Raw genomic sequence first — 14,853 nt, 5'->3', positions numbered from 1 at the left:
AGAATGGTCTCTTTGAAGAGTGTATGGAAACTAATTGTTCTCCTGAGTCCTTGCCAATCTATGCTTTAATTGGGGGCTTTCTAAGGTTAAAAATATTGCAGGAGAATCTCTATTCAAGCATTTGTTGGCTGTTTGAACTCAAAGAAGGAGTGACCTTGTACAGTTTCAATTTTTCTAAAGTATATATGCTTGTACAGCTCCAGGCTTTCAGAAATTATGCTCTGTCATTTTTCCAATTAGTGTTAAGGTCACAAAAATTCAATTCTAAAATGACACACACATTTTCCTTCCCTCTTTTATCAGATACGATTCATTGGTTCAGTCCCAAGCCAGGGAGCTCTCCCTTCAGAGGCAGCAGATTAAGGATAGCCATGACATCTGTGTCATTTACCGTCAACACATGAGCACCATGATCAAGGCATTTGAGGAGCTTCTGCAGGCCAGTGATGTGGACAGTTGTGTGGCTGAGGGCTTCCGGGAACAGCTAACACAGTGTGCTGAGCTGCTTGAGCAACTGGAAAAGCTGTTTCTCCATGGTAAGTGGGTTAAGGCACTGGTCCTAGACTCTCTGTGACTTCTTGCATGGGCACTGGCAGAATTCACTCCTTGGCCTTGCTCATCTCCTTCCCAGCCAACACACACTGACCTGTTCTGCCATTAGGCCCAAACAGCCTTCTTCCTCGTTGCTTCTCTCTCCTTCTTTCTTTCTCAGCCATCTTATTGGGTAAGTTCTCCTTGACAATCTCTATAAGATAGCAATGCTTCTGTCACTCACCGACCTTCCCTGTCCACCTCTCCTCTTTCATTTTTCTTGGTTTTCACAGTTGTAGAGTGAGTGAGTCCAGTTTTATGGTATAGTGACTGTAGCCCATGACAGGAAGTACCTCATCTGTGATCATGGCAGAATGAATGGCTGAGCTTGGATTTTACATCTTATCTCTTAGTATAAATCTGTTCCCACTACGTCTATTTGTATCCTTCTTGGTATCTTAGTTGTTATTTGATTGAAACATCATAGTGACCTTGGAAGTGGGTCGTGATAACTGAGTGGCTTAGTCACTGTTTTATTGCTGTGAAGAGGCACCATGACCAAAGCAGCTCTTACAAAAAGAAAGCATTTATTTAGGATTTGCTTGCAGTTTCAGAGGTTTAGTTCATTATCATCATGGTGGAGAGCATGGCAGCATTCAGGCAGGCACTGGAATAGTAGCTGACAGCTGCATTATGATCTTTAGACAGAGAGACAGAGGCAGAGGACTGGCCTAGCATGGGCTTTTGAAGCCTCAAAGCCCACCCCCAGTGACAAATTTCCCCCAGCAAGGCCACAACTCCTACTCCTTATAATCCTTTCAAATAGTGCCACTTCCTGGTGATTAAGCATTCAAATATATGAGGCCATTCTGATTCAAACCATCACATTCAATTTTGTTGATGATTAAGCCTGGGGGTTAGGAATATTACTTTCATATCTAAGTTTGAGGGTCTGCCATGACAAATAATCACTGAGTCAAGCTGTTTAGACCAGAGCTCTGGCTGCTCTGTAAGCTGTAGACCTTCTGACTTTCCTTACCTATAACCTCAGCACTCCAGTACCTAGTTAAAACATCACTCTAAGGGTTAAATGGTAGTTGTGAGGTATTAACCCTGTGAGTAACTATGCCTCTTATGACAAACTGCTTCCTAACATATGTGTTTATGGTGAGTTAGGGCTTACCCCTCAGAACTGTGAGCTGTACATGTGAGGAATCAGGTCTTAACTGAGGAAAGTGAGCTGCCCAGAGACATAGTGGACTTGGTGAAATCAGGGTTGACTGCCCTTCTGTGTCCATTCACACAGAACAGATAGTTTACTATGGTTCCTGTGTGTGCAGTTTAATTCCAGGATGAGCACAGAGTAGTTCTGATCCCCATTGGTGTTTTTCCTAAAGGCCTGTCATAGACTAGGTTTCTGGTATTTGTTCCCTAAGAGCTTTGAGGGTCAGAGTTTAGGATCACTAGATGGTTTGCAGTTTTATAAAGTTTGCTCTCTTCTGGCTCATATGTTCTAAATATGATCACTTTCACTTTACTGATACCAGGCACATTTACTATGGAATGACAGATAGACAGATACTTCTTTTTAGGGTCCTGGAGAAGTCTCATAAATGATCATCATCCACATATGCAATCAGCAAGAGCATTTATTATCTCGAGAGTAAAGGTACCACCAGCATGCTGGGGCCATCCATCCGACACAAAGGCAAAGTGTCGACTACCCTGAGAGGAAGAACAACTAAGGGACATTCCTAGGGCAGTTAAGTCATCTCAGATATGGTTGGCTTAAGCAAGTGGCAATCATGTTAGTACTTTCTAATTGGCTAGAGCTAGTCAGGGGCTAGTTAATGCTACAGCTTTTTCATTTTGGGGTAGGCCTGGACAAGTCCCAGGCTTTGCCTTTATGGTATCACCTTCAGGGTGGGTGGGGGTGGGGGTGGGGGTCAGGCCTAGTAGTGCAGTTCTCGTACTCTCTATTGCCAGGCGCAACAGTAATTAATTGCCCTTTGTTTGTGGCTTTCTCAGAAACTGCCTGCTCACTTTTAAGAGCAGGGACTGAGGCCTAGTTCTTAACTGAGTTATTAGGACAGGCTGTCATGATATTTGCCTGGCCCTCTCACTTCTCTGATTGTATCATTCACACAGCCATACATGGGCAGCCTTGAGTTTCTGTGCCTGGACCCTTTCAGCACATGTGTATTTTTTTTTTTATGGTAACAGGACCCTTGGCAACCTCTCCCATTGCTCAGTGACAGATAACACACATTAAGCTTTAGTGGCTGGAGAACATCCTTCTGTATAAATGTCCCTTGCCTTATTTGATGATTCCCAGGGGATGGACACTTAGGTTGTGTCCATTTGGAGACTGTTATAAAGAACGCTGAGTTGGAATCTTGGTGCATCCTTGCTATTTCTGTCACAGAATTTGGTGGGCAGAGTCTAAGAAGCAGGGTGGGCAGTAATGTGCTTTCTTGGTGCTTGCTAAAGACAAAGGTGGGAATCAATGATCCCACGAGGGGTCTTGAACTCAACAAGATGCTATAGAGTACGCATTTTTCTGGGGTGGTGGTCTGTAGCTTTCACATTCTCCACAGGGCCAGGACCCAGAGTAGATCAGGAGCTGAAGTTGCAGTCAGATTTCCCAGTGTAGCCTCATCAATGGTATCTCCAAAGACAAGTATGTTTTCCTCAGATATAATTGAGCAAAGTACTGGATTGGGTGCAGAGATGGTTGGGAGAATGAACTTGGTATGGATGTCAGGGCTTAGCCACTTGAAATGAAGGCAGTCAGTATGGAGCCTTTGCCTTGACGCTCTTCCTCGTTCTTCTCAAGACTTTCCGTAGTCTGTCTGATGAAGAAAACAGTGAGGAGATGCAGACAGTGGTTTTCATTGTATGTTTGCTGTATTCTCAGGAGGAGATATGCATTATCCTCATTTCCTAGAGGTTAGGTCACACAGGAGGTAGCCGAGCCTGAATTGCAGGTTTGATTTCACAGCCTTTTCTAACCCTGGGATATATTTGTCCCACTTACATTCCTGTTAGGCTAGGTGCTCTGACCGAGTGTTCCTGTTGCCTGGGCATTGCATTTCCCCTTCTGTAACTGTTCATACCAGAGCCTTTCTACACAGGCTGCATCCACTCTTTTATAGAGATTGCGCTGATCTTCTGAAAGCTTTCTTTTTGTTCACCCCAAGTAGAGGAGAGCTAGTTCCTGTTCTTTACTCTGGGTTATCTGCAACTCATACATAACAGTCTGATTTTGTGATGGAGGCTATCGCAGGAATATCACAGGGAATCAGAGATTGGAGTTAATACCCTGGTTTATGGGTCATTCGCCTTTTAAGAGTCAGATATCCTCTGTGGAGGTAGTAACACTCACCTTAACAGAGTTGTTTGTAAGGATTAAGTGAGATTATTTAAAGTGTCTCTTGTTGCCCTTGGAAACAGTATAAGTTTGGGAGGAGACAGTAGCCATTACAAGAAAAGTTTTGGTTGCAACAGTGGCCCAGGCTGTCAAACAAAGGATTCTGACTCCCATCACTTCGTTCACTTAAATTAGTTCCTGCTCCAGAGATACAGCCCAGAAGCCTGGCAAGGTGGTACAGGCTTATCTCCCAAGTGGGGTTGAGGAAAGAGGATTGTGGGTTTGTGATCAGCGTGGCATACATAGAAGATACTGCTTTAAACAAATGAAAAACAACAACAAAGTAAAACAGAAAGAAAATGAGAGGCAAAGCTCCCTCCCTCCCTCCTCCTCTAATTTCCCCTCTGGCTGAGGCTAGACTGTGCTTATCTTCTTTGGAGTCCTCCACCACCACCATGCTGCCCCTCATCACCATACCCTATAATTGTCCCCTTGGAGGTAAGCTCACCACAGGCAGGCAGGACAACTCTGCATCCATCCTTGCATCCCCAGTATGTGCCAGGCTTTTAGGAGGAGCCATGGTAGACAGGAAGTAAGACACATGGGATTGAATTGGAGATGCCAGGTGTTGGGGTTTGAGTGTGTGGGACAGGTGGAGTCTGAGTGAGGAGCTCTGTGCCCAAAGAGGCTTCTGAATGTCGACAGGGGACAGGCTGGGTCGGCCATTCACAAGTTACTCCTGCATTGTAGTCCCCTTGCTTGTCACACAAGGAAGGGAAAGCTAGCTTTTGTTTTTTGCTTTTTCTTAATTTCTGTTTTAAAAAGATGACACTCCCTCACAGCTCTGAGGTTTGCTTTCAGAGAAATGGGAGAAGTGTTTTCATGACATGCATCCCAAGCTCCTGCAATATCTGACAGATGGTATCCTGCCACCTGTGTGGAGGCAGTTTCCACCAAGAAACTCAGTTTATCACTTGTTACAATCCCCTCATGAATCACACAATGATAGCCATTTGTCACTTGCTTTAAAAGGACCCCATTGTGATGGGGGAACAGGTGTAATACAAGCTCCCCAAAAGATCTTTTATTTAACAGTGAGCAGACTCACTCTGGTGGTGGCATTGGAGCACTTCCTGCTGTGGGCATGGAGGCCAGTTCTTGGATGGTTTTAAGATGGACTCATGGCTCAAGATGCTTGAAGTTATCCCAGACCAAAGGCACCTATCCTGTGCACAAAGGAGATGACTCTCAGGTCACAGTGATGCCCATACAGCAGGCCACCACCTTCTGTTTGCCTGGCAGTACTTGTATAGCTTCTAGCTGTTGGCAAAGCTCTGGGCTAACTGGTTGCCTGTCCTGAGGTCTGTGAGTCAGAGGCCTCTCATCACCTGAAGGGTGGTGAACAGCCCCAGTGCCAATCTTTCAGAAGACAGGTGGCCTTCCCATTACAGATTGTCCTTCATGACTCTGAGATCTGACCCAGTCAGATGTGACTTTCTCCTTTTGAGGAGGAGTGCAGAGAGCAGACTTAGGGACTGCAGACTTGAGAGCATCTACCAGACTGGTGGACTGTCAGCCTCTGCTTACATTGTGGAAGCCATGGCATCACACTAGTATGGGAAAGATGACCATGAAGGTCCAGGCATAGGTCTTTGACTACACCTGCCATGACCCTGCCCCTTACTGAAGTACAGTGAAGTGGGAGTGGAGCATGGAGCCTTGGACTTGCGCTTCCTGCTGCAAAGTGGAGGTAAGTGCTGACACTCTGGAATTATAGTAAGGCCTGAGGCAGAGAGTGAATGTAAAGGAATTGTACTCAGGGTCTGGTGCCTCCTCACTGGGCCATTTGTCTTCTGTCTTCTGCCGTGGGTGACAGTGCTGTACAGTGTCAAGTATGTGGTGACCTGCTGGGGTGGAGATGGAGCCTGGTTGCCATACAGGCCTCCCTGTGAGAACCATAAGCTGAATCACAAGGCATAAAGCAAACATGCTTGCTCTGGTGCCCTTTTCCTTGCTGGTGATGTTTGGGGACTTTTCCTTTGGGGAGTTTAGAGCACTATAGGTGCAGTCTAATTATAGTCTCATTTTTCAAGGCAGCAAAAGAAGGGCTGTTTTTTCTCTTTTTCTTTAGCCATGCATCAGTTTCTTCAAAGAACTCATCCTGGTCTGCAATTTCCAGAGTTTTGAAGTATTTTTAAAATAAAGTTGTTAGTGGCTTTGAAATCCGGGCCCTTGTATCCTTTCAAATGATGACACTCGGGAACAGCGCACAGCGTCTTTTCCCAACAGCATCCTGCGCTTGATTTTGTTTTCTTTTGTTGTTTCTGTTAGTCATTTCCCCTGCTGTCGACAGTGGCCTTTTCAACTACACTCGAACACTGCTTTCCCCACTAATCCCAGTTCTGAGAGTCTTTCCTGGGGAAATCATTTAAATGCAGATACAGCCATGTGCACAGATATATTTGTCTCACTTATTTACTAAAATGGAAAATTTGGAGATGACCTAAATACCCAGGAGGGAACTAACTGCAAGATCTAATCCATGTGTGCCTGCCATAGAATGTTAGCGTGGTCTCCACAATGGAGGTTTCTAAAACCAACTTAGTAAGAGAAATGCTTATAATAAAATGTGATGTGATAAAATGAAGCCTGCATCATCTCTTCCCACATGCACGGAAGGGAGAACAGAAGGCAGTTCAGGATCGTGCCTGCAGAGAGGAGGGGGAGAGGAGGCTCTATGATTCTGTTGCCTACTCCTCACGGTGAGCATGTATCCTGCTAGTGCCAGAGCATTTTTGTATTGTGTTCTGTAGTACCAGGGATGGAACCCAGGACTTCACATATGCTACACTGTACCACTAAGCTGTGTCTTTAGCCCACCTTTTATTTTGTATCTGTGTATGTTCATGTGTGTGTGTGTGTGTGTGTGTGCGCATGTGTTTGTGCAGGTCTCTCTCTCTCTTTCTGTGTGTGTGTGTGTGTGTGTGTGTGTGTGTGTGTGTGTGTGTGTGTAAGATGGGAGCTGCTGGAGTGGAGGGCAGAGGCTGATGTCACATGCCTTCCTTAATTGATCTTCACCTTACGTTTTGAGGCGGGGTCTCTCATTCATCTTGGAAATCACTGTTTTTTTTTCTCTCCTGCCTGGCCAGGAAACCCTGGCCATCTTCTGTCTCTGCCTCTCCAGAGGGATTCTAGGCCTACGCTGCCACATTAAAAAAAAAAAAAAAAAAAAAAAGAAAGAAAGAAAAAAAGGAAAGAAATTGTGGTTATGTGGTAAGCAATTTACCAACTAAGCTGTATCCCTACCCCCAGAAATCCTTCTTAAAAACTTGTTGTTTTGAAAGAGTCTGGCTAAATTGTCTAAGCTGGCTTTAATTTATGATCTTCCTGCCTCAGCCTCCTGAATATTTAGGCTGTCAGGCCTTTGCCACTAGGCCCTGCTCTTGTCTCTGTTTTAGAGATAGGAAGAAGCTGCATCCAGAGATCACCACTGTGGCTGCTTTCTAGATTCGTTCCTATCATCTAGAACCAGTGCCTGAGCTAGTGTGTATGAACTGTGCACTGGGTGATCCCACTCCCAAGGTCTCTGCTCGAGAGCTTTAAGGCATATCGTTGCCTCTGCAAACATATGAACAAGCAAGTGTCAGTGAACAGTTTTTAAATGCTGTTTTCATCCTCTGATGTTCTTTGTGCTTCCAGGAAAATTAGCCGGTGTGGAACCATGTCCCCAGAGTGAACTGCTAGAGAGGTGAGTGTGTAGTGTTTGCTAAGAAAACCCCAGGGCTGTCCAGCTTTGGTTTTCCTGCCAGTTTTTAAAATTTAAGACTCCCCTTCTCTCTGTAACTTTTATGCTTCTTGTAAATAAGGCACCAACACCCATAGAATCAGCAGTGGCCACACAGCAACCAGAGTCCACCACTGTGGGTCCCGCAGCATCACTCATTTGGCTCAGGTGACCTGTGGTATTTCTGTCAGTAACTGGAAGCAGGTCCTCCTGTAGATAGCTGAGGGTCCCACTGTCCTAAGCCTGGCACTTGAACACATGTCAGCTGATCTGTCTTCCTTCCCTCTCCCCCACCTTCCACCTTCTTCCTGCCCCTTGCCTCCTTACCAGACTCCGTGTTCTCCTGACTATGGGTGTGCGTAGCTGTATACTCCGCCACCTTCACTGAGCAGTGGGGAAGCTATTCCTCAGAGGCAGCTGGAATGGAACTGACATGGACCCTGCCAGCACCGTTTCTCTCTGTGCCAGGATCAGTTATTCTTGCCACACCACTTGACATAGTTACCTGAAGCACTTAACCATGTGGTGTGTACTGCATTCCCACCTGACTCGCTCCTCTCCAAAGAGAACAGCATTGGCTAGCACCAACAGGGTTTCCCCCTTGTTGCTTCTGATACCACAATTCAAGCATTTCATTCACTCGTCAGGAGGAGGAGCTTGTGGATCACAGCTGGGTACCTCTGTTGAGTGGCAGAGCTAGGACTGGAACTCAAGTCTGCCGTGCTCCAGCACCAGTTTTTCTGCGCTGCCATTTGAGGATAAGGAGGATAACATGGATAATATACTTTCTTTGCTTACTTCTTCAGCCAGCTGACAGTGTTGAGGACTTTCCCACTTATGTCTAAAAGTTCTGATGCTCCAAATGCTGTGGAGCACCTTCTTGAATGTGTGTAGCCTTTGGGGAGGTCCTTGGAATGAAATGAAGAAATGGATAGTCCGTGATACAGAAGCATAGATGTCATTGGCATCACAGGGTCCACCAGTATCATACAGAGAGTAGGCAGGGAGGGGCCCTACCTCACTGGAGAATGTTTTTATCAAGGCATCTGTGGTCATAAAAGAAACACTTCCCTCTGCAGTCTCACCAAAGATCCCTCCTAGTTCAACCTATGCATCCAGCCTTATTCTGCATCCTGCTGGCAGCTCTGGAGATGGACAGGAAGGCCTTTGAGTGGGGCTGGTCCCAGTTAGTCAGAGGATCTGAAGAATCAAAGTGACGGTGCTGGGATCTCCCTGGACTATGTCCATGGCCAATTAAAGGAAACATGGTTGGAGGGGCAAGCTTGGCCCACTGGGGAGTCCACAAAAGCTGTTTTTAGGACTTCTCTGCCCAACACTCTTCTACAGGACTAATTGGGTCTTTGAAGTGGGGAAAGTAAGGATGAGCTTTTTCAGACTTGCCGTTCTGGAAGACCGAGTGTGTTCAGAGACTGAGTGGGAGGGAGGCAAGGAACCTCTTTCTGTCCTCTTCAGCCAGCTGCTTCTCCTTTCCACCTCCGGTGAGTCTGCGGCTTTTCCTTTTACTCTGCCGTTCTCAGTTGTAGACTCTGCACTCACAGGTCACTCCTGAGCTAATGAAATGGGTACTCTTGGCCCTCACTATGTGTCTGGAAGGCAGCAGCAAGCCTGGCATCCATCACACTGTCTGGGCTCAGCTGCACCCAGTGTTTACCTGTTAATGGATGCACTGCAGCTTCGGAGTCCTTTGCTCCTGTCTAAGTACATGAATAATGAGACTGGCCACTGACGAGAAGTAATAGGAAAAGGGAGGAGTGCAAAGAGCTTAAATTAAGGAGCTTATCTATAATGGAGATTCACATGGGCTTTTCACAGCATTCCACTGTTTGTTTTTTTTTTTTTCCTTGTGGCTTAGGTGGTCCTTGCAAATCCAGGTTACTAACCAGATGATTGCCAGAATGACTATATGGGAGCCTGCTGGGCGATCATGAAATCTTTGAGATTTTTAGGTCTAAGGACATCTCATGACTTTGGGATGGACTCCCACATTCTCCTGGGGCTCTGGGGCCAGATAGGCTTAGGTCTGATCTGAGTGGTGCCACTTGTGAACCAAGACAGCTCCTGGCTCATGATGAGCCTTGGCTTTCTCAATTGTAATGGACAGTAGTGCTTCCTTCTCAGAGACTGTCTATGAGGACAAATAAAGATCCTGGGACAGAGCAGCACTTTGTGAACAGGTACCAATGAGGTATGCCCTGTCTCAGGCTGCTGCCCTGTAAATCACACTTCGGGACAAGCACAGTCTCTTCCCTTCCTTTTCTTCCTTGTTTCCAGACTTAAGCCCATGGAGCCCCTTCTCTTTCTACAATTTGACTGCTAAAGTTATAAGGAAACAAAAGGGTTGACTAAAGTTGCATGGATGGCCAGTCACCAAGACAAAGTTATCCCTAAGTGTTCAAATACACAGTCCAGCTTGGGATCATAGTGTGGGAAATGACATTTTTTTATTTTAAAAATTAATTTCTTTTGTTCATTTTTTGAGAATTTCATACGAGTACTGTGTTTATATTATTGCTTCTTCCCTTCAGTTCCTCCCGTACTCACCTCTTCTCAAATTCATAGGCTCTTCCTCTTTAATTATAATTGTTACATATATATGCATATAAATTTATAAATACAGTCTTCACTAGATGATCTCAGTAGGTTGTGTTTGGAAGTGACTTTTCTTTTGATCTTGAAGGTTAAGGACCGAGGAAGACAACTTAACCTACCAACATCTCCTGCCTGAATCTCCTGAGCCTTCTGCCTCTCACGCACTGTCAGATGAGGAAATGTCCGATAAGTCCTCCCTGTCCCGAGACCAGAAGCCAGACAGCGAGACTGAGAAGTGTCCAGTGATGGCGAGCTCTTTTCCTCAAGGTAAACGAAGCTTCACTAAGCATCTTAGGCATAATCAGGCCGTCTTGCCTTGAGGAGCAGAATGGGCTGATTTCTGACCATTTTGCCAATGAAAGGAGAGCCTGTGAGGACCAGAGCTGCTCATGGAGGGTGATTTATCACTGGAAGGAGCCATGGTGTTAAAAGTGTGGGTAGCAGCGAGGAAGTCTTGGTTTCCTTTTAAATGATGACTTGGGTGATCTGCTCTTTTCAAAGGGTAGGTTGAAAGCACTCGAGACGTGTCAGTGTTGTTAGTTGTCTCAATTGTTTCTGCTCATCCTGAAGCAGTTCCCTTAAGGTGTGACTCTTGGCCGTGGGGTCAGGCCCTTTATTTTGGTCCACTCAGGCTGCTGCAGCTGAATCCTGCGGACTGAAGACAGCACAAATCCATCTCGCACAATTCTGGTGTGTGGAAAGCAGAGATCAGGGTGCCTCACAGGCAAAGTAGTTGAATTCTGATGAGCATCCTTTTCCCACTTGAATTCTGACATAGAGAAAGAAAGATCAGGGGAAATCCCCGTAGTCTGTGCAAGGACATTAATCCTATTCCTGTGCATTGCATCCTCATGACCTAATTTCCTCCAGAGGCTCCACCCCCTGACACCATCACACTTGTGGTAAGGGCTTCAACATAGGAATTTCAGAGACACAGATGTTCTGCCTTGTTCTATTTCCAGATGTGGACTAAACTGACCAAATCAGCTTCCCAGGGACCTTCCCCCAATCTCCTTTTAGCTTACAGTCTCCATTTCTTCTGTTGCCATAGGAAGTTGGACTTAGTGTTTGTCATTCAGTGTATTTCAAAGATTTAAAGGATCATAGAGGCAGGCCAGATGGATTTGTGCTTAGCAAACTTTTCCACCAAAGGGGCAGACAGTGAATGTCTGTGGCTGTTGAGAGGTGTGTCCTCTTACAGGTGCACAGCTCTGCTCTAAAGCACAACATGGCTATAAATAACGTGCATGGTCCAAATGAGCTGACTCACAAGAAGGCAAGATTTGAAACACGGCCTATTGTTTCAGGCCTTTGATATTTGTATGCTCTCACTGTACCTCTCTTGATGGTCTCTGATCTCTTGTTATTCCAGTGGGTTTTTTTTAAGGCACCACAGTGGATTCTGTAGCACAAACTGGACACTAGCACTCCTTGCTAAAAACTCTTAACACTAAATTAGGTAAGGCATTACTTTCAAAAATAGTTGAAGCTTTTGGTTTAAATAACTAGATTTCTCCTTTTTTTTTTTTTTTTTTTTTTTTTGGTTTTTTTCGAGACAGGGTTTCTCTGTGTAGCTTTGCGCCTTTCCTGGATCTCACTCCGTTGACCAGGCTGGCCTTGAACTCACAGAGATCCGCCTGCCTCTGCCTCCGAGTGCTGGGATTAAAGGCATGCGGATGGGGAGGTCCTACCAATATGTCAGTTATACTAGAGGCAAGCCTTTGCCCCATGGTGTCCTCTGAGGCTTCTCTGGACACTCAGGTCCCACATCTTAGACATACCTAGAATATGACCTGCACATTCTTGGTACAACTCAGGAAGCAATCAAATCTTCCAGTGGCCAGTAACCTGGACCTGATTTCCTGGGGTTTCGGGTGGTATCCCTTAGAGATTTTTGTGAGTACTTGATTTTTCCATCTCTTCTGGTTGTGGGTTCTGCCTTCACCTACTTTAGGTTAGACTATAAATCATTTCTCTGTCCTCAGAGCAACCTTCTTCTGTACTTAGTCCAGTGTGGCACAGTCCCTCTCCAAGATCCTGGGACCATTACATGAGGTCTGGTCACATGAGTAGAGGTTCAGCTAGAATGGATCATTCAGAGGAGATGTGATCCCTTTTTTTCTATGTGGTCTTGAACAGAGCTCTCTTCTGCCCATCACTCTATTTTGTTTTCAATATGATAAGAGATAACAGCTAAAATAGATAAAAATTTGATTTTTCCGAATTGCCTGGAGGTTCAGGCCTGTCCCCTCCCCTGCCTCTGTTTGGCAGGGATGTGCCTGGGCTGCCTGTGCATCTCTAGCTCTTGTCTTGAGTAGGAACCCATTTCTCTGGAGCCATTGAATCATATCCACTGTTTCTTTTGGGTTTATTTCTCTTCAGCCTTTTCTTTTCTGCATCTGTTTTTCCTTTTGTCACGTTTGTAATCTGTATAGAGAGATAATTTGGCTTTTTTTTTTTCTTTGCTCACTTAACATTCTTCCATAGACTTTCTGGCATGTTGTAAGATAATGTCACTTTTAGTGGCTTTAGAGCAGGCCTTTGAATGACGGAAGCGCAGTTTTCCTTCTGTTCCTAGAGCTCAGCACTTAAGTCCTTTCTACAATCTCACAATTGTAAACAGTGCTGCAGGGGGTCTTGAACACAAAGCCTTCCTCTTTGAGGGCATTTTCTTAATATAGATTCTCGAAATTAGAACTCCCCAGCAAAAGACACACATTTTTTTCTATTCTTTTTTTCTGTGTGTGGTAGCTTTCTATAGGAATTATGGTTTTTACGAGTTAGCACTTATTGGAAGAGTTTACTGTAAGGTGGATCCTTTTCTCCCATTTTGGAAAGGCTGGTATAGTATTTCCTTCTCGTCAGGATGGCTGCATAATTAATACACGGTGTCTAATTCCACTGAGAGTCTTTCCTATGTGATAATTCTCACTCCCAGCCAAAGACTTTGTGAAACATGGCTTGTGTGGAGCAGCATCACCCCACAGCCAGCAGTGTGTGACTCAAGTAAACCAGCAAGGAAGGTGACAGTCCAAACCAGTGAGCTCCTGGCTGACTCTGGGCTGATGGACTTCGGGAAGAAGGTTGGCAGGACCTCGAGGCTGGGCCGGGAGGACCAGTGCTGGGCACACCACGAGTGTGCACAGACAGCCTTACCACCGTGCTACTGCAGCGGGAGGCAGACATTCCACCAAATGACTTGCCACACTTCTGGCATTAATAGGAGATAGCTGAAGGTCTGGGAATTAAGTCATCTCATAAACATTCAAATTCATGGCAAAATTACTATTTAATTAGGAAAAGATCTGTAACATTGTGCTACTTTTAAATGAAAGCCATTTTGGAGGAATTAAAACTGGGTCATAACATTAGTATAATGTTTTAAAACAAACATTACTAAGACATACTGAGTGTACCCTAATTGATGAATTAAAGACATTAGTTTTGCCTTTGGATACTTAATGTGATTATGTTTTAAACACTGACTCTGAAAATCCACCTCTAGAGTGAAACTATGCTTCCTTCTTTCTCTGTTGAAGTGTGGCAGAGGGTAAAAAAATAATACATGCTTATCCTAAGAAATTTGGAAAAATTAAGTTTTTATCTGTTAAGTGATATGCTAAAATGTCAAATGGAGGTTTAAAAAACCCCAAAATCTATCACCCTGAGATAACTACAATTAATATTTCATTGTAATTGCTTCTTTGGTGTGTTTGTTTCTACTATCTGTATGTTCTTAAATAAAGCTGTGATTATGTAGTAACCAATTTCATATCTTTTGAAATTTAACATAATAACATAATACATTTCCATGGTATTTATAGTCTTCATAACATAATTGAATAACTGTGTAATTCCTCATCGTAGTGAATGGACCTCGGTTCAATGAATAATTTGAGCTGTTTCAGTTTCCTGTCACATGTAATACTCAGATGAGTATTTTCATGCATTCTGGCAAGTGCCTATGAGAATCTCACATGAGCTCACTCCTTAAATAGACTCCTGGAAGTAGAACTATATGGGAAACGACATTGGAGAACTTTCCTAAAACTTAGGATATAAATAGCCCCAGAAGGTCATAAGCATTTATGCTCACACAGCAGGTGATCTCAAGATCATACTTTTTATTGCCTCTCTCACTAACATTGTTTTAAGTCTTGAAATTAATGAATGATAAATGGATAACATACTCACTGCAAAAAAAAAAAAAAAAGAAAAAGAAAAAGAAACTAGCCTTGAAAACTATCTGGATTCATTATGAAAGTAGCTTAATCAACTCTCAGGCAGTCCAGGCTGACTTGAAAGTGATCTGTTAGTTTCACCATAAGGAAGATTTTAAATTAATATTTGATATTGAGAAGAATAAAAGGCTACATTAGAGTGAGCATTAAAATTGTATGGAGTATAATTTTTGTGTGTGATGTAAAGTTGCTTCCTCATGGAGGGCTGCAGAGAGCCATTATGGAGCCATGGCTATGGGCTGTGGGAAATAGCTTGGCCTCCCCCAAGCTTGGGAAAGAATTGCCAGCTGCTGGCTATTTCAATACATTCAATACTG

At 44.4% G+C, this 14,853-nt stretch overlaps 1 protein-coding gene across 1 annotated transcript in view; it reads left to right on the top strand.

Annotated features, from left to right (window-relative positions):
• Positions 1–14,853, top strand: part of Cdk5rap2 (CDK5 regulatory subunit associated protein 2) — a 186,428-nt gene that overhangs the window by 144,653 nt on the left and 26,922 nt on the right. The window contains 3 exon segments of the mRNA XM_028885700.2: positions 304–536; positions 7,601–7,649; positions 10,384–10,562. Of these exon segments, the coding sequence (XP_028741533.1) occupies positions 304–536; positions 7,601–7,649; positions 10,384–10,562 (461 nt within the window).

This window comes from Peromyscus leucopus, chromosome 2 (assembly GCF_004664715.2).
Source record: "Peromyscus leucopus breed LL Stock chromosome 2, UCI_PerLeu_2.1, whole genome shotgun sequence".
NCBI classification, from domain to species: Eukaryota; Metazoa; Chordata; class Mammalia; order Rodentia; family Cricetidae; genus Peromyscus; species Peromyscus leucopus.
Note: the sequence above shows the minus strand (reverse complement) of the source record. Positions and strands in the feature narration are given on the sequence as shown.